At 41.1% G+C, this 24,552-nt stretch overlaps 1 protein-coding gene across 2 annotated transcripts in view; it reads right to left on the reverse strand.

Annotated features, from left to right (window-relative positions):
- The window catches only part of LOC126269086 (uncharacterized), a 237,165-nt gene that overhangs the window by 54,653 nt on the left and 157,960 nt on the right, over positions 1–24,552 (reverse strand). For both annotated transcript variants that reach the window (XM_049973964.1, XM_049973965.1), the window contains exon 7: positions 4,198–4,385. In XM_049973964.1, the coding sequence (XP_049829921.1) occupies positions 4,198–4,385 (188 nt within the window). The remainder of the gene's footprint in view (positions 1–4,197; positions 4,386–24,552) is intronic.

Here is a 24,552-nt window from a genome sequence, read left to right on the forward strand (position 1 = left end):
TGGGCCAACTGCATATTCTTTTCTACATTGGAGAAAAAATCTCTCACAAAAGTTGAAGCAGTTGCACTGAAGATGCCACTCCATTTCAATAACAACAGAAATTCCAGCATAGAAACAATAAAAAAAAGTGAGGGAAAGGAGCCACCTATATGAAATGAGTGATGCATGGCATAAATTGAACAACAGTACACAAACATATCTAGTTTTAAGATACAGTCTTTTAAGTGCATTCGTACCAATGTAATTATCAGTTTCCCGTTTTCTTGAAATTTACAAAAGTGGGGGTGCTTCCAATTACTGGTTGAATGGCTGTATAGTATTGAACTTTATGGTAGATTGAAAGGAATTGATCCCCTGCTCATTCTTGCTCAGCCAGTTGCTGCATCCACAACTTGAAATTGAAGGACAGTAGACAGATGTTCATTACAGGACCAGAACACTGGTGTTCATCAAGTGGATAATAAAGAATGAGCAGAGGATTGGTGGCTCTCAATCTGACACAAAGATCAATACCCTACTGCCACCCAATTAAAAATTAGAAGCACCTCCTGCTTTTGAAAATTTCGGGTGAGCAGGAAGCTGATAACTACCTTTGTACAAATCTGTACTGAACATGGTTCAACTCCTACCCACTTGTACTCCATAGACATCACAGATACTCTGCAACTATCAGAAGAAAGAACCACGGCTGCCATTTCTTTAATATGCGTAAACCACTTGCAGCAAAACATTTTGAAATTGAAGGTGCCCCTTCCCACAAATGCTCCTGTTTTATTATGTCACAATGATCCTCAAATATACAAAGCCCTTTTTTGTTTTCCACAAAACTACGTGTGTATCTAAAATTTGGTGATCTTTCTATTGGTTACATAAACATTCTAATCTCTACATGTGTGCTGCCCAATCTCTGTTGCATTCTCTTTTTTATATTTTATACTGTCTATAGTTAATATGTCAAGATTCAAGATGTGGAAATGGCAAAATGATGCAAAGTCACTTTTCGAACTAGTTACATTGTGATTTCTCTACACAGCAGAATGGTTCAATGAACCCAAGCCAAATAATAATAATAATAATAACAATAAAAGCACACTTTCCCACACAATCACTAGGGTAAGTTAATGCACAAATCTGTGTTGGATAAGTGTGCATGAGTGGGTGGAGAGGGAAGGAGTGTGGCAATCAGGATGTGCTGAGTTCTATTGGGTAAGGTGGGGGGGTCTCAATTTTTTTGTACGCAGGAGAGTGGAAGAAATGCTGCATTCAGTGGCATTGGCAAGACGAGAATAAAGAAAGATGCAATCACAAAACACAAGAGTAGGAGGGGACACAATCACACAACACGGGAGTAGGATGGGACAGAGGGAGATAGAGGAAAGTTGAGTATGATGTTTTGGACCGACAGAAGGGGTGAGGAACTGAAGGAAGGAAGAGGGCGAGGGTAAGATTAAGTGAGTGGGACAAGGACTAGTTTTGACAAGTTTACCTGCATAATTAGGCAACTCCTGCTTTCCACTGCAGATGCTGCCTAAGGATGCCAAAATTTTTAATATGGAATGGGTGGCAGTTTTTAAAACGGAGGTAATGTTGGTGGTTAGTGCATTTGATATGGACAATGATGTTTATGGAGCCATAGACAAAGAAGAGATCTAAAAAGGTGGCTCATTTAATAGAGAAGAAGCATTTTAGTCCCATTTTGGAGTAGATGTTGAGGCTCCGTCAGAGGGATTTTATAAGTTGAGGGTGTTGGAAGAGTGGGAACGGTGGCATGTGGGTAGCCATGGCAATTCCACAGATTTGTGTGTAAATTAGCTTTCGAAGCAGATAGCTTTATAGATCAGAAATTGGTTAGCCAGATGGATTAAGAAAGAGTGATGGATTTGGAACCAGGATGATGCTCAGAAAGGTAACGGCCCACTTCAGCAAGGACTTAAGCATAGGAAGTGATCGCATAAATGGTCATTGCATCTACAGTGAGAAATAAGGAGTCCTGCAGTAATGGAAGTAATTATCATACAACAGAAGCAAGAATACTGGCCAATGAAGGCAGAGGATCTTCCTGCAGGGGCACCGGAATTAGCTACAATGGAGAGACCAGTGGAATTAGATTTGTAAAAATTTGAGATTATGTGATGTGGGTGGGGTTGCCAGTATGAGAAGGGAGATGGAAGGTTTCAGCTGACAAGATCTGTGATGGACATTATATCTTTTGAAGAGTTGCTGGAGGCCATACCACACTTCAAAGATAAGATAACTGTGCTGAGTTTTGTAAGCAGCAATCTCGGAAAGTTGGCTGAGACCCTTCGCAACAAAGCTAGTGCAATTCATGACCAAGCAGTGGAGCTCTTGCTTGAAGGAAGACTGATAACATCAGGATTTGCACAAGGATAATGAATAGCTTTCCATTCCTTGAAGAGGGAAGATTAGACAGATTGGAGGTGAAAAATTCTGCTGTGGAAGACAGGCAAAACCCATTGCAGTGTGTGGAGCCCCCACTCAACACACACCATTTTTTAAAAATGATCACACCTGATCAAATGACCTTCCAATAGGCATGCCTTGTAGTTGGACAAGAGCAGCTGCACATCTCTCGCGGATACTAATTGTTGTTAATAAACTTTATGTCTTTTTAAAAGTTAAATGTTTATCATAAAAGCAATATTAGGTATTATTCATGGGTAATACAAACAAAGCAAAGTAAAAAAATTATTTAAAAATAATGTTGTGAAACATAACACACATTTTATTCCCACAGCTTCTAGAGGTACGCCACACAGGATTAGCCGAGCGTTCTAAGGCACTGCAGTCATGAACTGTCCTCCCTCCCTCGGGCATGGGTGTGTGTGTTTTTCCTTAGGATAATTTAGGTCAAGTAGTGTGTAAGCTTAGGGGCTGATGACCTTAGCAGTTAAGTCCCATAAGATTTCACACACATTTGATCATTTTTCTCGAGGTACTGATACATACTTCCCGTACACAAATGTCGAATTTACCCAAGATTATGCTTGAAATTTTGGTTTTTACAATATACTAAACTTACCATCAATGCAAACATTTCTTGAATGATGTAAGCAAAAAAGACCATCCGTATATCTCACATTTGAAAAAGGTGAATATTAAATAGAGTTGAAATACAGTCATTGCTAACATTTATTGAATGTTGTAAACAAACTGTCCACATATTTCACATTTGAAATAGGTGACTCTTATTTTCTTACTAACTAAATATGGCTGACATTTTTAATTGGATGCTCCTGAGGCTGATCTTCTCCTCTTCTTTGTTTCAGTTGGTGCTCATCATCTGTGTGTGACACATTTAAAACTTTTGTATGGAGTTCTCCTGTTACTTTAGTACTTCTCTTTTTTTATGTACTCCTGCACAAGTTTGTTTAAAAGATTTCCAAGACTTTTCTTCTCCTGAGATTATTATTGGTGTTTCCTTTCCAGATTATAAATGAATTTATGGCAACAACATACATCAGAAAAGAACCTAGAGTACTTTTTAATTCTCCTTTGAACAGCTTGAAATATCTATTGGGTGCTCTCATCTTCATTGTCTTCTGAACTGAACTCAGCACTCAGTTCTGTATCAGAATCTCTCCTTCATCAGTACCACTGCGCTCTATAAAACTGTTGTACTGATCATTCTCATTGTTAGTATTGTGCAGAACTCCATTTATCATACCTTCAACAGCCAAAAGACTGCTTGAATTACACATCTCTTCATCCCCAATAGCACCTAAGAAATAAATATGAAACTAAACTGAATAAATAACATGACACAAGCACTGAAGGTCATGTGTATCTGATACACACAATAACGTTGTTGATTCAAGACACATGCAACTTCATCTGGTATACTATTTTAATTACTAATAAGCATTAAAAATTTAACAATATTTCTTGGAAAATAAAAGGTTACAAACTTACATGAAGGTCCATATGTATTCCTCAGGTATGAACTATGAGTTATTAGCTTCCTGTTTACAGTAACAAACAGTGACCAGGACTGAAGTAGGGTGGGATCGAAAGAGGAGGCTAGAACAAAGGGGGGATTTTCCTCCCTCCCCCTTTCACAGAAAAGGTAACAAACATTGTCACTGTGTATCTGACACATACACATGGCTATCAGAAGGTTAAGTGTCATTTAGATTGAAGACAGCAACAGCAATCTACATGATACATGTGCTTCCTTACCTTGTCAATTACAGTTGGAGATATACTTGCTGAAATAGCTTCTAATGATGAAATACCCTGTCTTCCATATCTTGAACATTCTTGTTGTTGTCCTGGTCCAAATGTTAGTTTGCCAGTTCTAGTTAGCAACTGAACATAATTATACATTTGCTGATCATTTGGTAAATCCTGGCCATATATCACAGGATCTGAAATGTTGAAAGTACAGTGAAAACATTTCCTTTCATTCTTTTCATTTAATGCAAATAAATCATTACATCTAATACAGGCTTGGTTAAAATAAGAAAACTTAAACTTGCAGAACACAACACGGAGAACATTAAAGCAGAAACTTGGAACGCACAATGGCCACAGAACAATTTGAACCAGTTGATATGCACAGTCCAATTCATTCTTGTTACTACTATATACCCCCTCCCTATTGTGTAAGTTGTTAATGTAAGGCACAAAAATCAGAGGATGCGTCATGTTACACAACTACAATTATTGTGTTTTCATACTCTCTTAGCAATGTTGGTGCTCGGTGTTCTGTTATCCCACCCCCTGGAAATTGGGATTTGTCAATGATCCTACATGTTTCAGATCTAATTACCTCCACCTCTTCTGTTGGCAAACCATGAACTGCTTCTTTAACACTGTTAATAATGCCCTGTTTCAGAATTTTGTTTGGTAGAGGAGTAAAATGCAGCCTATTGGAGAGGGCCAAGGCTGTAGAGAGATCCAGTTCTTTATTAATCAGGTTGACAATTATTCTGGTGTCACTGATACCCTGCATCTTTTAGCTGAGCTCTTGCTGGCCTCAATTTTCTATGTTGTCTGACATTAGCATGCTGTCTTTGTATTTTGCTGTTGATGAATGAGCTGCAATTTGCTCATGCTGATAGTGTACCATGATATGTAGGTGGCATAGAATAGAATTTGTGCAGAAGGCTAAGCTACTTCCTCCAACAATGTTAAGACAAGGACACCCTACACACTTTGCAGAACTAAAACATCCAGTAAGATTGGAGACACGACAGACTGGATTCTCGGATAAGTGAGCCATGCTATAGTGAGTGAATGTACTCACTTTACATGAAGAATGTGGTGCCTACCCAAAGTAAGATATTCCATATTCTTGTCTACTGAGAAAACTAACAGCTTGAAGTATATCAAATAAGTTTTCAGATTGGACTGAAAGCTTCCCAGGGGCTATACTTACTAATGTCATTAGAGAAGCTTTGAGGGTATTAAAAGGAACTGTTACAGGCCAATTATTGTTCATAATATTTTTACTTGATTTGGTGGATAAGAGTTTCTCCTTGAGGTGGTCCGCATGATTATTTTGTATGAACAGTTGCTGATGCATCATCAAAAACTTGTAGAAAAATGCAAACCTGCAGAGGATTGATATTTGATGCATTAATCGGCAACTGGCACTCAAAATAAATGTTTTTATTCATTCTGCATAAATAGGTGGGAGACTCATTGTTTGATTAAACTCAATCACTGAAAATACTCACAAGCTTTGAATAACTACTAAAATCTGTTCACAGCAGTTTAAAGTGGAATGAGCATGTAAAACTAGTTGAGTGAAAGGCAGGAGCCGAACTGGGATACACTGGAAGAATTCTTACGAAAATTAATTCATTCAAAGTACCATACAAAAGCATTACAGCCACTGATGAGTACTGCACGTCATCAGGATAGAAAAAATATATGTGAACACTATCCATATGGCCACTGGTTTATTTAGGTGGTTGGTTGGTTTAAAAGACGGGGAGGGGGGGGGGGGAAGAGACCAAACTGTGAGGTCATCAGCCCCTTGTTCCCAGTAAAATAATTACACAAGGGGAAGAAGAAGAAGGAGAAGGAGACGTACAGCACAATAACAGGAGAAAGGAAGAACCAGAAGAACAACAGAAGGACAATCAACACTACTATGGGAAAAAAAAAACCACAGAGAGAAGCAAGAAAGAGGTAGAAGGGGTAAAAACAAGAGAGCAGATGACTGTGGCTGGCCAACCACAAGAATAAAAAGGGAAAGCCGGCCACTCTGGGACACATTAAAACATCCAACCTAAAAGCATTAGAGTGGAGAACACAAAGGGACAAAGGACACGCGCTAAAACTTATATAGAATGATAAAACCCTCCGTCATGTATAAAAAGTAAAACTAAATTGGCCGATGAGGCATTGTCAGCTAAAATTAATGGCAATGAGTCCAGTAACTGAAGGGTCTGTTGCAGGGCAGCCAAAGGAGTCAGCTCACCAAGACATGGGCCACTATCACCCTTGCACCGCACCGACACTGAGATGGGTCATCATGGTGCAGGAGGTGCCGTGTGTCACACAAACGTGGCCAATGCGGAGCCGGCAGAGAATTGCAGTCACTGCGAGAGGCCCGCATGGACGACTGACACACATTTGTAGTTTCCTTAATGGCATGCAGTTTGTTGTGTGCGCTCAGGTTATGCCATTTTGTCTCCCAAAGCCGCAAAACCTTGCAGCGTAGTACTGAACACAGGTCAGTTGCAGAGAAGCCAATCTCCATAAGTGGTTTCCACGTAGCCTGTTTGGCCAGCCTGTGGCAAGTGCATTGCCTGGGATTCTGACATGACCTGCGGTCCAGACAAACACCATTGAACGACTGGACCATTCCAGGGCATAGATGGACTCTTGGATGGTCGCTACCAGGAGATTACGAGGGTAGCACTTGTCAATAGCTTGTAGGCTGCTCAAGTGGTCAGTACACAGAAGAACTGACTCCCAAGGGCATGAATGGATGTGCTCAAAGATCACTAGATACAGCCACCAGCTCAGCAGTGAAAATACTGCAGCCAGCGGGCAAGGAATGCTGTTCAACATGTCCTCTATGGACATATGCAAAGCCGACGTGAGTATAAGCCATCAAGCCATCGGTGTAAACCACTTCGTGGCCTCAGTACATGTCAAGAATCGAGAGGAAGTGGTAGCGGAGAGCCGCAGGTTAACTGAGTCCTAAGGTACAGATGAAGCTGCGGCCTAGGTGTACACCATGGAGTTTACGTGAATGGATCTGAAATATTGCTGGTAAAGGCAAGGACACCAGCTTGGAAAGAAGGGATCGGACATGAACTGCAATTGTAAGCCTGACCTGGGGCACCTATGCAGGAGATAAACCGCCGTGGGTTTGAAAAGGAGACGGTAATTCGGATGCGCAGGAGAACTACGAATGTGTGCAACGTAACTGACAAGCAGTTGTGCACGTCTGACCTGCAATGGAAGGACTCCAGCCTGTGCCATGACACTGGGCACTGGACTCGTCCTAAAAGCTCCCGTGGCTAGGTGAATGCCACAATGGTGCACTGGGTCAAGTAAATGCAATGCTGAGGGTGCCGACGAACCATAAATCAGACTCCCATAGTCAAGGTGGGATTGAACAAGGGCTCTGTAGAGCTGCAGCAGCGTAGTGCGATCTGCACCCCAGTTGGTGTTGCTCAGGCAGCAGAGGGCATTGAGGTGCTGCCACCACTTCTGCTTAAACTGATGAAGATGAGGAAGCCAAGTTAATCAGTCCTAAGAATTGATATGTCTCCGCTACAGTGAATGGATCGTCATTAAGGTAAAGTTCTCGTTCTAGATTAACAGTACGACACCAACAGAAGTGCATAACACAAGACTTTGTGACCAAAAACTGGAAATCGTGGGCTAGAGCCCATGACTGCTCCTTATGGATGGCTCCCTGTAGGCGCTGCTCAGCAACACCAGTACTGGTGGAGCAGTACGAAAACCAGAGGTCATCTGCACACAGAGAAAGTGAGACAGACGGCCCTACAGCTGCCACTAAAAATAGAGATACACTCAATACAGAGACCTGCGGGACTCCATTCTCCAGGATATTGGGGGAATTACGAGACGCACCAAATTGGACATGGAATGTACAAAGCAACAGGAAATTTTGGGTAAAAAATGGAAGTGGGCCTCAGAATCTCTGCTCGTATAATGTGGCAAGGATATGATGTCGCCAGGTTGTGTAATATGCTTTTTGTAAATCAAAAACGACGGCAATCAGATGTTGGCATCTGGAAAAGGCTGTTCGGATGGCAGACTCGAAGGACACAAGGTTATCAGTAGTAGAGAAACCCAGGCGGAACCGCCCTGACATGGAGCCAGTAGACCACGTAACTCCAGGACCCAACTCAATCACCGACACACCATATGTTCCAACAGCTTACAAAGAACGTTGGGGAGGCTGATGGGCTGGTAGCTATCCATATCACGCAGGTTTTTACTGGGTTTGAGTATCAAAATGATCATGCTCTTCCACCACTGCGATTGAAGGATGCCGTAGCATCAGATCCAGTTGAAGATGACAAGGAGATGTCGCTTGTAGTCAGATGAGAGATGTTTAACCATCTGACAGTGGATCTGATCTGGCCCACGAGCTGCGCCGGGGCAGTGTGAAAAGGCACTGAAGAGCTCCCACTTGGTAAATGGGGCATTATAGGATTCACTGTGGCGCATAGTGAACGAGAGGTCTTTCCCTTCCAGCCACCGTCTGGGAGTGTGAAAGGCTGGGGGGGTACTTCTCTGATGCAGAGGCTCGAGCATAGTGCTCAGCAAAGTGCTCAGCAATCGCATTTGCGTCGGTAGATAACATGCCATTTATGTTAACACTGGGTAAACCTGTTGGGGTTTGGTACCCAAAAATTCATTTGATCCTAGTCCAGACTTGGGAAAGTGACATGTGGCACCCAATGGTTGAGACAAACCTCTCCCAGCACTCCCGTTTACGTCGTTTTTTAAGTTGGTGAATGCGGGCATGGAGCTGTTTAAAGGCTCCAGGGAAGGGTGCCGCTTATGCCGCTGTAGAGCTCACTGACGCTCCTTAATTGCTCCAGTGATTTCTGGCGACCACCAAGGGACTGCCTTTCGATGGGGGCACCCTAAAGAATGAGGGACCGCCATTTCCACTGCAGAAACGATTCTTGTAGTTACCTGTTCAATCACCACATCTTTGTTACCTTGTGGGGGAGATTCAACAGTGACAGCAGAGGTGAAAGTTTCCCAGTCCACCTTGTTTAAAGCTGATCTGGGGGCCTGACGCCAGGGCAGTGACAGGAAGATGGGGAAGTGATCACTACCACACAGTTCATCATGTGCTTTCCACTGGATAGAGGGGAGAAGTCCTGGGCTCCAAATTGATAAATGAATGGCCAGATAACTAGCATGAGCCACATTAAATGTATGGCGGCCTCATTATTTAAGAGGCAGAGGTCGAACTGAGACAGTAAAGTTTTGATATCTCTGCTTCTGCCAATAAGCACGGTGCCACCCCACAATGGGTTATGGGCGTTACAATCTCCCAAAAGTAGAGAAGGTTTACGGAGTTGCAGTGCAGTTAATACATTCAGGGATAGTGCACCATCTGGACGAAGATATACATTGCAGACAGTTATTTCCAGTGTCTTCCTTTTTCTGACAAGCACAGCTTCAAGAGAGGTTCGAAGGGGCACAGGTTCAATACAGACTGAGTTCAGGACATAGACGTGAACTCCACCATATACTCTGTTATAGTCAATACGATCCTGTAATATCCCTTATAGCCGCGGGGGGCAGGAGACTGCACTGCCGGGAATGAGGTTTCCTGGAGACGAATGCAGAAAGAAGGTGAAAGCGAAAGCAGGTGTAAAGCTTAACTGTTGCCGTAGCTCAGCCAAGCAGGGGAAAAAACTCCTGCAGTTCCACTGGAGGATGACGTCATCATAACACTGGGAAGGCATGGAACTTTCAATGAGGCAGTTTATGCCCCAGGGTCACCTGTTGCCATCAATCTTTTGCCTGAGCAGTCTATATCCATTGTGTCTGAGGGTCCGGTGAGATCTACGTTCTCAGCAGTTGCCAGAATCTCCACCTTATCCGCAGATGCAGAGCTTATAGGCAGCGGCGGTATGAGTGCCACCGCAATTCCTTTGGTCTTGGGGAGCTTCTTTTTGGAGTTCTCTTTGCTTTGCTCTTTGGGTTTCCCTGGCTCGGAGGATTTCAGTGATTCAGACTCTGTGACTGAGAAAGAATGTGAAGCCCAGCCCTACAACCAACTGCTTTTTGTCTCTTCAGCCACTGGCAGGTGTCATCTTTCCCACTAGCAGAAACCTGGGAAGAGACTGACCAAAAGTGTATTTTGGACAAGCCCTCCAACTCCCCAAACTTGTCCTAAAAATGCTCCAAAAAAACTGAGGCTTCATGGACATGAAAGATTTCTCATTGACTCTTGTACATACCAGAGTGAATAAGCTTCACTTCCATCCTTAGCCTGGCATTCCTCCCATGGTGTGGCCAGGGAGGGGAACGATTTGGGGGTTATATTTCTTAGCATTTCTTTGCCCGCTTAGAGACTGCTGGCGGTCAACCACCAGCAAGAGAAAACATACTATGCTTCATGGCATGTCATCTTCTCTGATGACACCCACTCCAACCTGGCGCCCTCCCCACGGGCGCCATCCAGCTGCAGCAAAGGCCACCATGCAGGATGGCCATTGCCGGGAGTACTGATGCCCTAGGGTGACTGGTTTTTGCTCCTTGGCATACGTGGGGAGTTAATGGCACATCACATAAAGGCCGAACGGTGTGAGGCTCCTTTTAGTCGCCTCTTACGGCAGGCAGGACTACCTCGGGCCTATTCTAACCCCCAGGGCCTGCCGAGGGGGTTAGTTAGTGCAGGGGTACTCAATCCAACACCAAATGAGGGTGATAGATTCAGTGATTCTACACAAAAAGTTACATATGGGCATGTATCCTGCTATTAATGGTTTCTGATGTGTAACCAATTTTATGTACACTGTATTTGTTTTCTGTACTATTCAAACATTTTCATTGTTTCCAATGTGTCACAGTGGTGTACCACAGTAGTATGACCCTGAACAAAAAACTTCATAAGGGCTATTCCAGAGATGTAATTATATTTGTTCTTCCTATGCAGCACTCTTGAATTACACTGGATCCTGTAACCTGTAGAGTACAAATATAGATTTAAGCGTAAATTTTTGAAGCAAGCATTTGTTCAAGAAAAAAGATTCAAACAATTAAAAGCAGACTATTGAAAAAGCTTTCTTTCAGTGAAGGATATTACATTTTATTAACTCATATAAATCAGTAACCAAAGACAAAGTTTTTAAAAATATGAGCTTCCCGCTATTTCACATGAGCTACTAACGAATGTGGTACAGTAATAGAATTTCTCTGAGATCAGGTACAGCCAACAGAGGAGCACAAATATCTCTTGTAGAGCCTGAACTTTCTGCCTGAAATGAAACCAGACACATTCTGGAAGTTCTATAGAGATAAGAGAATCAATATGTCACAGACACTGCTAGTGAAATGTCCAGGAGGGGGTCTAATTTTGTCGTAAAACTGCGTGACGTTGAAGTGATAAACGTACATGATGGGTATGCTGCATTTGTACTCTGCTCTCACCACCCTGCCCCCACAAACAGATAATTCTAAAGATGCACACACAGAGTGGATCATTAATGAAGGATGTGAAAAAAGGATAAATACTGTGTTACCTTCCGAGGTCTGAGCACTATGGAAAAGACTAGCTGTCACACACAAACATCGACTGTTGTCGGAGCTTTTCATCATTTACACACAACACTTGGGGACACTTCTGCCTGTTTTAATATCCCCATACCTAAGGCACCAAACCACCTAGCTGTTTTTGATTACATGCATGTTTTTGATAGTTCTCACTGCTTCCTCCTACCATACAAAGTAATAATTTTGCTATTAAGGGTAGACATGGGACAAACAGCAGCTAACCCATCAAAATACAAATGAAGCAAATAACTATGCATGAGGACTCCTTCCAGAGCGACAAAAGAAGTCTGACTTGGAAAAGGAATTACTCTTTGGTCATTATCAAACATATGGTGGTAGCAAGAAATGTGTGACTAATAGTTTTACTGTGTGTGACTGGAGGCAGAAAAAGTAAATGTCACATGTCTCTGAAAATAAATGCTATTCAGCCACAATAGTAAATGTAAGGAAAGAAACTTAATGTCAACGGGTGACAAATGACAGATAAGCAAGAGGCTACTAGCAAAGATCTATTTCACGAAGTATTGTGACCCAAACAATGCTACTTTCATATAAATGCACAGAAGAACATGGGATTTTGTTTCATGATGAGTAAATCACCTTTTTTGACTGCTGCAGAACAGTGTTGAGAGATGATCAGCCAAGTCAAGTCACATAGAGAGAATGATGGAGACAGTACCAATGCAGCGTGTGTGTTGAGACATGGTCGTAAGGCAGCGGAGCTAAAATATATAAGGGCTTGATGGAAGTTTGATATGGCCGTAATGTATTAAGCGGACACATATTAATATAAAGAGTACTGTGGACCCACTTTTGTTTACTGTGGAGCGGCAAGAAGAAATGCCTGTGCCACACAATGCCAAAGAACAATGCCTTACACGCACTGACGACGTCTCAACACAACGTAAGACCTAACCAACTATTTGATTAGACTTATAACAGCTAGCCAGCACCGTAGTTAATTTTGTAACTGAATAATAGAAGGATATTTCAAAGTGTTCATTATAAGTTCTACCTAAGACAATTTACCAAAGCAGGTTCTATCCTATCCTATCCATTATAACCTGAGAAAATCCTAATAAATGTTGAAGCAATTGCAATGCTTTTCTATAACAGAATGAAGGCAAATAAATAATGAAGCAGTGAGTAACTTTTTGCTGTGCTGAAAGAAGTAACAGTAATTAAACCTTCAATTGTTTGCAGGACAGTAATTAATCTAAGTGTTTACATCTACTAACTTGAGCAGTAATTTCAAAAGCAGTGCTTAACAAAGCAGAATTCAGTAAATATATTTTTGTATATCTTCTAATGATAAATAAGTTTTCATTTTAAGTAATCACAACCAGTAAGAAGTATTTGCAAAGCCTTGAGCAAATAATGGTACTAATTGTTTAGGAGCAGTTATTAATTCAACAATAACTGAGTAGAGGCAGTGGTGGTTTAGCAGCAGCAGCAGCAGCAGGAGAAGTAAATTTACTAGTTGTCGTTGTCGTCGTCATCGTCATAGCTAAACAGCAGTAGAAAAGAAAAAAACAATAGAAATTACTTTTATTAATTAGGGATGTCAGTATACCTGCAAGATTTTTGCAATCATATGCTTTATTGTTGCTTTGTTGTTCTTTGCTGCTACTGCCACCAGCATAGTTAGTTTAGTGTGTCGCCCAGAACCAGTTCTGTTGCCATCTCAACTTGCTTAATTTTGCATCAAATGTTGCCCGAGTGACGCATATTTTGTTACGGCTTCATCAGAAAAATTAGAGTGTCAGTAAATGCAACTGCAGCTAATTTTTGAAGTGTTGTCACTCAGTGATTTGAAGAATCTGATTCATGCAAAGGAGGAAGATTTTTTTGAGGATATAAGTAGTGAAGAAACAAACTTTGAATCTTCTGATACAAATATTCTGAAAGATTTCAATACTTCAGAAAATGTTCCTTCATCAGAGTCTGAATATGACATTCAACATCGACACCTTGAGATGTTAGCACATACATGAGCTCTAATGGAAACATTTGGAATTAATGTTCTCCACCAACTTCTCAAATGCCTGTTCACAATCTAATACAGAAGGCACCCGGTCTAGCTTGTGGATTGAAAACCTGTAAACCAACGAATGCCTGGGACTATTTGATCTCGAAGAAAATACTAGATGAAGTCATCAACTGTACATATAGAGAAGGCAGAAGAGTGGCTGCTTCACATGGTAAAACAAGCAAAAATGATTCACTTGTTGAAATGGAGGGTGGTATTGCCCTTTTACTGCTTGCTGGTTAAGGCCACAATGTTAGTAAACAGATTGGAGGGTATAAGGAGAATAATCAGTTTCAATCAATGTCAAGATTGATCTGTAGACAATAAACACGCAGCTGTTCACTATGTATGGGAAATGTTTCCTGATAAGTTTAGAAATAGAATGATTCCTAATGATTCACTCACAGTTACTCTCATTCCAGTAGATGATGTGTCTTCATCCAGTATATGCCCGCTAAACTTTGTTAAGTATGGCATAAAGATATTTTGGTTATGCGACGCTACACCTGCATATGCTTTAGATAGAACTGTGTACACAGGAAGGAAGCTGTATGAGCCTGTTCAGAAAAATCTTGGACTGAATGCTAAAAGCATTGAAAGATCATACTGAAATATTACTGTTGACAACTTCCTCACTATTATTCAGTTGGCAGAAGAGATGCTTCATATGCAAATTAAAGTGCTGGAGACAATCAAACAAAATAAACCAGAAATCCTCATTCAGATGAAAGCATCCATCTTGAGAGCACTGTACTCGTCATTATTTGCCTTTAGAGATGAAATCACGATTGTGCGTTACGTTCTCAGAAAGAAATAAACACAAAATCAATATTTCTCATTAGCAAAAAGCATCACAGCAAAGACATATCATAAAGTTCTATAACAGCACAAGGGACGGAGTACATCAAATGGACCAAATGGTTCGACATTACACCTAAAGGAGACAAACAAGGAGAACATCCATTTGCGTTATGGGTGAGTATGATGGATTTTGCAGCAATGAACAGTGACATTTTATTTTCCACTTATCTTATGACATACCATAGTGGAGGAACTGTCAGATAGAGTGCCATGATGAGAGATCTGCAGAATGTCTTTAGTAGTGCAATAGTGAAGCACTTTCTGTATCCCAGCAGCAATGTCAGCCAGCAGTGCTGCCATGGTGACAGACTACTGATCAGCCAAAATAGGCTTCCTTATACACAAATATTCTGCACATCCAGGGCCTCGCTGCGATGGAGCACTTCCTTTCACGTCGATCACCTGCTACCCTACCTAAAACCTCTTTCCTCATTACCTTAGCCAGCTTCATCCTGACTCACAACTTCTTCACTTTCGAAGATCAGACATACCAACAATTAAAGGAAACAGCCGAGGGTACCAGGATGGCCCCCTCGTATGCCAACCTATTTATGGGTCACTTAGAGGAAGCCTTCTTGGTTACCCAGACCTGCCAACCCAAAGTTTGGTACAGATTTATTGATGAAATCTTCATGATCTGGACTCACGGTGAAGAAGAACTCCAGAATTTCCTCTCCAACCTCAACTCCTTTGGTTCCATCAGATTCACCTGGTCCTACTCCAAATCCCATGCCACTTTCCTTGATGTTGATCTCCATCTGTCCAATCGCCAGCTTCATGCATCCGTCCACATCAAACCCACCAACAAGCAACAGTACCTCCAATATGAGAGCTGTCACCCATTCCATATCAAACAGTCCCTTCCCTACAGCCTAGGTCTTCGTGGCAAACGAATCTGCTCCAGTACTATAATCCCTGAACCATTACACCAACAACCTGAAAACAGCTTTCGCATCCCGCAACTACCCTCCCGACCTGGTACAGAAGCAAATAACCAGAGCCCCTTCCTCATCCTCCCAAACCCAGAACCTCCCACAGAAGAACCCCAAAAGTGCCCCACTTGTGACAGGATACTTTCCGGGACTGGATCAGACTATGAATGTGGCTCTCCAGCAAGGATACGATTTCCTCAAATCCTGCCCTGAAATGAGATCCATCTTTCATGAAATCCTCCCCACTTTACCAAAGAGTGTCTTTCCTCCGTCCACCTAACCTTCGTAACCTCTTGGTTCATCCCTATGAAATCCCCATACCACCTTTCCTACCCTCTGGCTCCTACCCTTGTAAAAGCCCCTGGTGTAAAACCTGTCCCATGCACCCTGCCACCACCACCTACTCCAGTCCTGTAACCCGGAAGGTGTACATGATCACAGGCAGAGCCACGTGTAAAAGCACCCACATGATTTACCAACTGACCTGCCTACACTGTGACGCTTTCTATGTGGGAATGACCAGCAACAAACTGTCCATTCACATGAATGGACACAGGCAGACAGTGTTTGTTGGTAGTGAGAATAACCCTGTGGCTAAACATACCTTGGTGCACGACCAGCACATCTTGGCACAGTGTTACACCGTCTGGGAAATCTGGATACTTCACACCAACACCAACCCATCAGAACTCCGGAGATGGAAACATGCCCTTCAATATAACCTCTCTTCCCGTTACCCATCAGGCCTCAACCTCCGCCTATTTCAAGTTGCCGCCGCTCATACCTCATCTGTCATTCAACAACATCTTTGCCTCTGTACTTCCGCCTCGACTGACATCTCTGCCCAAACTCTTTGCCTTTAGTTATGTCTACTTGTGCCTGTATATGTGCGGATGGACATATGTGTGTGTGTGTGTGTGTGTGTGTGTGTGTGTGTGTGTGTGTGTGTGTGTGTGTGTGTGTGTGTGTGTACCTTAGTCCACTGAAACTGTCAGAAAAAAAGCCTGTACCTTGCAAAAGGTGGGGTAGAAGTTTTTATTTTTTTAACTCGTTCATATTGTTGGAAAGGTTAGAAAACCAAGTTTTGCCAACAAAATTTCTCTTGGGAAAACTTTCTGCAGTGAAACAACTTCGAAAATTTCGGACTTTTTTCAGTTTTTTTTTCAAAATATCTCAGTTTCATTTGCTCCTATCACTTTGATGTCTATTTTCTTTTTTAAAGAGGACAAAATTTTCTACAGATTTGATTCTTACCATTTTTTAATACTCCCAGTATCTAAGTCGCTACAGCGCGTCAAAAAATACCAATTTTTCAAATTTCGAGCAAAGTGGCAAATTATCTAAATTTTGAACGCTGTTATTTCAGTTTCTATTTGTGTAGTATAAACATATTACTCATGTTATTAATTGGAATTTACCATCTCACTCTGCTGCAGGGCCAGGACAAACAGCATCACATTCAGTAACTACGAACACATTCACGTCGGATCGCGTGAAGTTTATTTGTGTTACAATATGTAATACAATTGCATGCAGGTGCCGTACATTTTCTACAGTTGATTGACGTTAATGATCAGTTATAAGAAAAAAGTATGTAGGAACTGTTCTTTAGTGGACAAAAGCGTATTTATTCTTTGGCGGGCGGAAGGCGATTATTTCTGGTGATTGTTCACAGCGCGCTGACAGCTATTAGCACACAACAATAAGGGTCCTACAGTTTGGAGTCGCTTCCATTCAGCATATGTTGTGGTGCTCAAAATGAGTATGACTGACATGAATTTGTGTTTCATTTGCGAAAAAACTGTGGTGAGTGGTGGATGCATTGAGAAAACGTGGTGTTTTAATGTTTAACGTCCCGTCGACAACGAGGTCATTAGAGACGGAGTGCAAGCGCGGGTTAGGGAAGGATTGGGAAGGAAATTGGCCGTGCCCTTTCAGAGGAACCATCCCGGCATTTGCCTGAAACGATTTAGGGAAATCATGGAAAACCTAAATCAGGATGGCTGGAGACGGGATTGAACCGTCGTCCTCCCGAATGCGCATTGAGAAAAAGAAAGGACTGAGCACACTTATCAATTGTAGTGCTAAACGCAGGGAGTCTGCTCACACCCGTTTTTTGAAAATGCTCAGTGAAGTGATGGTGCATGAAGCATGCTACAAGAAGTACATCAATGAGAGAATGATAGCAGCTAGCCTTCGACATCCTCAGGAACCAACAGGCGTGCTATGTCGGTCGAAGGAAAAAGGTCAGTTCAGTATCAAAGAGAAATGCTTCTTATGTGCAAAAGGGAATTCTGATGACTTTTTAACCAAGCAGTTAAGATTGCCATTGCCACACGAAATTTTGTTTACAAAGTAATGAAATTGGACAATCGACAATATTAGAACAGGCTAAATGACATGGTGATGAATTTGGTCAACAAGTGATACAGCGGTTTCTAAATGTAAATGATTTAGTTGCTGCAGATGGGTGACACACCACAGATTTTGCTACAGAAAGTTCTTTCACCGTGTTTCAGCTACTGGACAAAAACAAGGTTACCGACCTGCAACACAAGTAGATGAAGGCATGGAGACTATATTTGCCTACCTGGAAACCAATACGGAAGAATTTTGAAAGTGTAGTCATTGTAGGGGATGATGCTGACCTGCTTGTGCTCATGACTGGTTTGGGGCAAGGCAATGAAAACTTATTTTTCTTAAAGCCAGGAAGGGGAAATGCAGAAGACAAGTGGTTTTCCACTACATCTTACAAGTTTGACAGTGAATATATTCTGTTCACTCACGCCTTTAGCGGATGTGATACAACATCCACTTTTTTTGGTCAAGGAAAAATTAAGTGCTGCAATATTGTTGCGAAAAATGAACACCTAACCTCAGCACTTTGCACGTTCAATAAACCACATGCTACCCGAGAAGAAATAATAACAGCACAACAGGTTACTATCGCATTGTATAGTGGAGGTGTCAGCAGTTCCCACACACTAGACCATTTGCGGTACCAGCTATTCGCCAAGTCTGTCACAAAAAGCAAACTGAATCTTGCACGGTTGCCACCTACACAAGATGCTGCACAACATCATTCGTTGCGGACTTACCAACAAGTCCAAAGTTGGATGGGAAACTGGAAACCTCCTGAGAAATGGGGCGGGAATGACAGTGACCACGGTCCAATACCCACCATAATGACCCAAGATACAGCACCTGAAGCACTTCTTCACATTGTTTCATGCTCATGCAAGCTAAACTGTGGCAGAGCGTGCTCCTGCAGAAAAGCGGGTTCGAAATGTTCTTCAATTTGCAAGAAATGTATTGGGGTCAACTGGGAAAACGTGCCAAAATTTTTATATGAAGACAGTGAAGAAGATGTTGTGGAGGATGTTGAGGAAACCGCTGATGAAATCAACGAACTTGCCGAGATTGACTCGCTGTTTAAAGAAGAGGTCAATCTTGGGATCAACTCTATGTACAGACCCTGAATCCGTAACTCAAGGTATTTCTGGTGACACTGAGGAACCTGGCCCATCAAAACGTTGGAAGTGATGATCATATCTGTCTCAAGAGCACTAAAGTGCAATATTACAAGTATAACACACCCAGAACTGTTAACATTTTTTAGTAACTGACAGTGCATTTTAATTGTAATAAAGCTACTTATTTTTAATGTCAAGTGTGTGGCTTTTATACACAAGAGTAATTACCTACCTAATTAGGTTGCCTATTACAGCTAATAATAGTTCAGTTTCCTGAGACAATTTATTTTCTGTGTGTGTGTGTGTGTGTGTGTGTGTGTGTGTGTGTGTGTGTGTGTGTGTGTGTGTGTCTTAATGATGTATTTTTATATTTATAGTTTTACAAATACCAGGGCTCTGAGGTGGCCCATAGTGAACTTCAGGTAGTGACGTAAGAATCCCAATATGGGTGCCCAACAATCCTAATGTTGCATACAGAGAAATTGAATACCTGAAAGCGAGGTGGTAAATTCCAACATATAACATGATGTATAATGTATTTATACTACACAAACAGAAACTGAAAAAATAATGTTCAAAAATAAGGTACCAGCTCAAAATTTGAAAAATTGGTATTTTTTGAGGTGCTGTAGCGCCTTAGATATTGGGAGTAGAAAAAAAATGGCAAGAATCAAATTTGTAGAGAATTTTGTGCTCTTTACAAAAGAAAATAGATGTCAAAGCGATAGGAGCAAACGAAACTGAGATATTTTGAAAAAACTAAAAAAAGTCCGAAATATTCGAAGTTTTTTGACTTCAGAAAGTTTTCCCAAGAGAAATTTTGTTGGCAAAACTTGGTTTTCTAACCTTTCCAGCAATATGAACGAGTTAAAAAAATAAAATCTTCTACCCCACCTTTTGCAATGTATCTCTGCTATTTGACTGGATTACCTGCCCCTTTTCCCTCCTAAGGTTAGTCTTTCCGCTCCCGGGATTGGAATGACTCCATACCCTCTCCCTTAAAACCCACATCTTTTCGTCTTTCCCTCTCCTTCCCTCTTTCCTGATGAAGCAACCGTGGGTTGCGAAAGCTTGAATTTTGTGTGTGTGTGTTTGCGTTTCTTAGTGTCTCTATCAACATACCAACACTTTCGTTGGTAAGTTACATCATCTTTGTTTTTAGATATATTTTTCCCATGTGGAATGTTTCCCTCTATTATATTCATTTTCAAAAGCAAATGCATGTGGTAGCCTCTGATGTTGCCTTTTACAGTTGTCAAAAACAACAGAATCAATCATATCACGCTTGGACTGCTGAACTTCACGGCCTCAGTAGAAAGTGTCAATTTGTTACTAAAGTTCACAAAGAATCCTACGCCGATTCCATGGTACAGGATGCTATTATCTGATCGGCGCCCGACAAAGAAGTTAGGCAATGTGCTGTAATGGATCTGGGAGGTTATTTCCTATCGGATTTGTCGATACCAAATCTAATGAGGGAGGTTTTCTTGTATTTTTGTCAGAATATTTTTTGTGAATTGTAATTTGCCTTATTTTATGCTAATTTACTTATATGTCCGAGAGTGACAGCCTACTGATTTATATTAGTAGATGTGACGAAGAATATCAAAGAGACTGGTTACAAGTGGAAGCTTGTGTGTTGTGTGAAATGTCTTTGATGCTGGAGTAGTCTTTGACCGTAGTCAGTCGGCAGTAAACTCTCGGTGTGTGACAGTGGAACAATGTGCAGGTCGCCGTTAGAATAATTTGCAAGTGACCAGCAAAAAATGAGTTATTCTACTACTTTTTTTATATAAACATAAAGAAGGAAGCACATTTGGAGCAATGGTATTTGAAGCACCAAAAATGAGGCATTGAACCAGGACATTTCAGCAGCCAACAAACCAGCATTATGGAATCATACTTCCACTAGACAACTGAAACCAACACTAAAAAGTCAAATATCATCTTATAAACATTTTTACAGTAAAATGAGTACTGTCACGAAATATGCTAAATTCAAGTACATAAAAATAGCGAGCATATTTCAATTGGGGGCTCAGCCGGGATATTGTGTTCACGTGATCTTCAACAGTGCTACGAAGAAGAAAATTTTTGTGTTTATACCAGTTTTTCAAAATGTGTTTTGCAGTATTTGTGTTCATCGGAAAGTAAAAGTTTTGGAGAAGAAATGTTTCGGCAAAAAATATAATTTTCGACAGAAGAAGGAATTTCAAGAATTTTGGTCAACAATCACATGGATGGAAAACGTGGATTTGCAACAGTAGTAGAGAGTTCCAGATAAGTCACTAAACCCTCGTATGTTTTGTATTGCTGTGTTTTTATTTTTTTTTTATTCACAATGATTTATGAGATTTTCGAGAGTATTGTGCCTAACGTAAAAAATAGTAATTTAATAGACTTCGAAAATCAGGACAGGTCAAATGAAACAGAAAGAACCAATCAATTTGATTTAAAAAGTTTTCTTGTAAATTTCACAAAAGAAATTAAACAATCAGTTGGCGACAATAAGACATACTGGGATGAAAAAATTGATAACATTTTGTTGCAAGTCCAAGCAGTCAATACCCTAGTGGGTGATCCTTCGAACAGGGTTGGGGGTGTTCAGGAAAAAATTGAATCTGTGGAAGCAAAAGTAAAAGAAATTGATGCTAAATTGAGTGATGAAATTAATACTGTAAAAAATGAGTTACTGGCAGATAGGGAAAGAAATTTAATTGATTTTGATGAGATAAAAGGGGAAATTAAACATTTGGATGAGAAAACAAAAATTTTAGTAAAAAATGTAGAACAAAAAACTGACACTTGTTTGGTTACTCTACAAAAAAAGTAGAATGCTATGATTTAGAAAACAAAAAATCTGTTAAAGAAAGTTTCAACATTGAATTTCAAAGTAAAAATCACAATGTCAACATGTGCAATTTTGTATTTAATATTCCAGTGAGGCACTTTTCGGAAGATGGACCCTTACATCCCATTGATTTTATACAGTATTGTAAGGATTGTTTTTTACCTCACTCACCAAATGATATGAAAATTAAATCTGTGAAAAAATTCTTGGAAGGCAAAGCTTTGACTTGGGCAAACCAGATTGTAACTGTGGGGACAACCTTTTCAGAATTTGAATCAAAATTTCTGGAAAATTTTTGGGATGATCTTAAACAAACTAGAATCAAAAGTGAATTTTTGAATGGGAGAAACTACGGAGAATCAGATGGGAGCATGAAACAAATTTTGCAAAAGTGAACTTCAAAAACTTATTAATTTAACAAAACCTTTCGATGACTTGATCAAAATTGATACCTTAAAGAGAAGATTGCCATCGGCAATGCAGTTGAGTTTAGTTCATTGTCCTGATGTAATGTTGAGCAGTTTCTCAATTATATTGAAAAGTTGGATAGGGTAACAACAAGAACGCACAGTGGGTTTACTCAGAAAGGTAGTGGTCAAAATTGGAGAAATGATAACTTTCAAAAAAGGGAACAAAACAATTATCATGATGTCAGTCAAAATTCAGGGTGATGTAACAATAATTTTCAAAAGAAGGACCATAATTATCATCCAAAACAAGAACAACATTTTCACGGAAATAATCTACAAAATAGAGAACACTTTAGAGATCAAAATCACAGAAATGTTGCTAGAGATCAGTACAATAGTAACTACCAAAAACCAGGTAATGTTTGGCGTAGGAATGGGAACAGAAATGTTGACCAGAGACTTTGGCAAAACTACAATAACCAGTTTAAACATGAACCAGTTGTTATTCAGGAAATAAAAAACGAGTAGACGCCCCTTTGAAGGTCCGACATAGCGGAAAAAGTGCTTCGGTTTCTGTCTGGCAGTCATGTGGGGACATGGGAAACAGGTGCTAGATGAGTTTCTTGAACACCTCAACAGCATCCATCCGAACATCAAATTTACAATGTAAAAGAAGGTGGCCCTTCAAACTGCGAGACAGAAACCGAAGCAATTCTTCCGCTAAGTCGACGACACTTTTGTCGTGTGGGGACATGGCAATCAGGTGCTAGATGAGTTTCTTGAACACCTCAACAGCATCCATCTGAACATCAAATTTATAATGGAAATGGAGGAAAATGGATGCCTCCCCTTCCTTGATATTTTAATTAAGAGGAAGACAGATGGATCACTAGGCCATGCAGTACATAGGAAGAAGACCACACAGATCTATACCATCATGCAATAAGCTGCCACCATCCAGCACAAAGACAAACAGTGACCTCCCTGGTACATAGGGCGCATGCCATCTGCGACAAAGACAGCCTACTATCCAAGCTGCAACACCTGAGGGAAGTCTTCCAACAAAATGGTTACAGTGAAACGCAGATCAACAAGGCGCTTAAAAGAAAAAAGGAAGCAGTGAGAACCCCAGAAGAAAATAATGAAGGAGAAGAAGAAAATAAACGACTCGCGTTCCTTCCGTATGTGGGTCCGCTCTTGGCCAATATTGCACGACTTCTGGGAAAATACAAGATCAAAACCATTCTCCGACCACCACTGAAGACGAGGGAGCTCCTAGGTTATGCCAAAGATGCGCTGAACCTTAACACACCAGGAGTATACAGTATACCATGAGAATGCGGAAAGCAATACATTGGGCAAACACAGCGCTGCATATCTAAATGCTGCAAAGAACATATCAGATGTGTGCGACTAGGCCACACAGAAAAATCAGCCAACATAACACAGCATCAATGAAGAACACAACTTCAACTTTGAAAACACGAAGGTACTGTGCCGAGCATCTGGCTTTTGGGAAAGCGTTATCAAAGAATCCATAGAAATAAGGATTCACGAGAATCTGGTCAACAGAGACGAGGGACACCAACTCAGTGCAGCATGGAACCCTGCGATAGCGGGAATCCGTAGGGAGCGCGCCCGTCAATGTCCTCCGCCACAGATACAGACAGAATGCTTACACTGAGCACCAAACGTGGCTGCCCGCCATCCCCACCACTGCGCGCACGCCACTGGTCCACCGCAGCCACCTGAGGTCTAGTGTAGGGCAGTGACCGCACATATAAATAGGCTGCTCTCCGCGAATCTAGACACTTCTCCAGAAGGTGGGTAGTATGACACTTCCCGAAACGTCGCCAGATATCAATGCTACCACCCGGCTGGAGACCCGAGAAACCTTCATCAAGATTTGCAGTAGTTCAGAGACATGTGTGAATGAAAGAGAGAGTGCATGCTGTGAGAATGAATATATTGGTGATAGGGATCTGGTAACTTTAGAATAGGGAAATAATATTTTGGGGGACAATTTGAATGTGTATGAGCTGAATATGTGTAATGATAATGATGTTGATGATAATGTTGATGATGAAGTTGATAATGATGGTAATGATATTGATGATGATGTTGAGGAAAGGTGTTTCACTAGTTTAAATAGGGAGTTGGGTAAACACATGGTTGAAAATGGATTAAATAGTGAGAATATTATAGAAATTCCCAGGGATGTTACCAGGATGAATAAGGCTCG

Source organism: Schistocerca gregaria, chromosome 1 (genome assembly GCF_023897955.1).
Source record: "Schistocerca gregaria isolate iqSchGreg1 chromosome 1, iqSchGreg1.2, whole genome shotgun sequence".
NCBI lineage: Eukaryota > Metazoa > Arthropoda > Insecta > Orthoptera > Acrididae > Schistocerca > Schistocerca gregaria.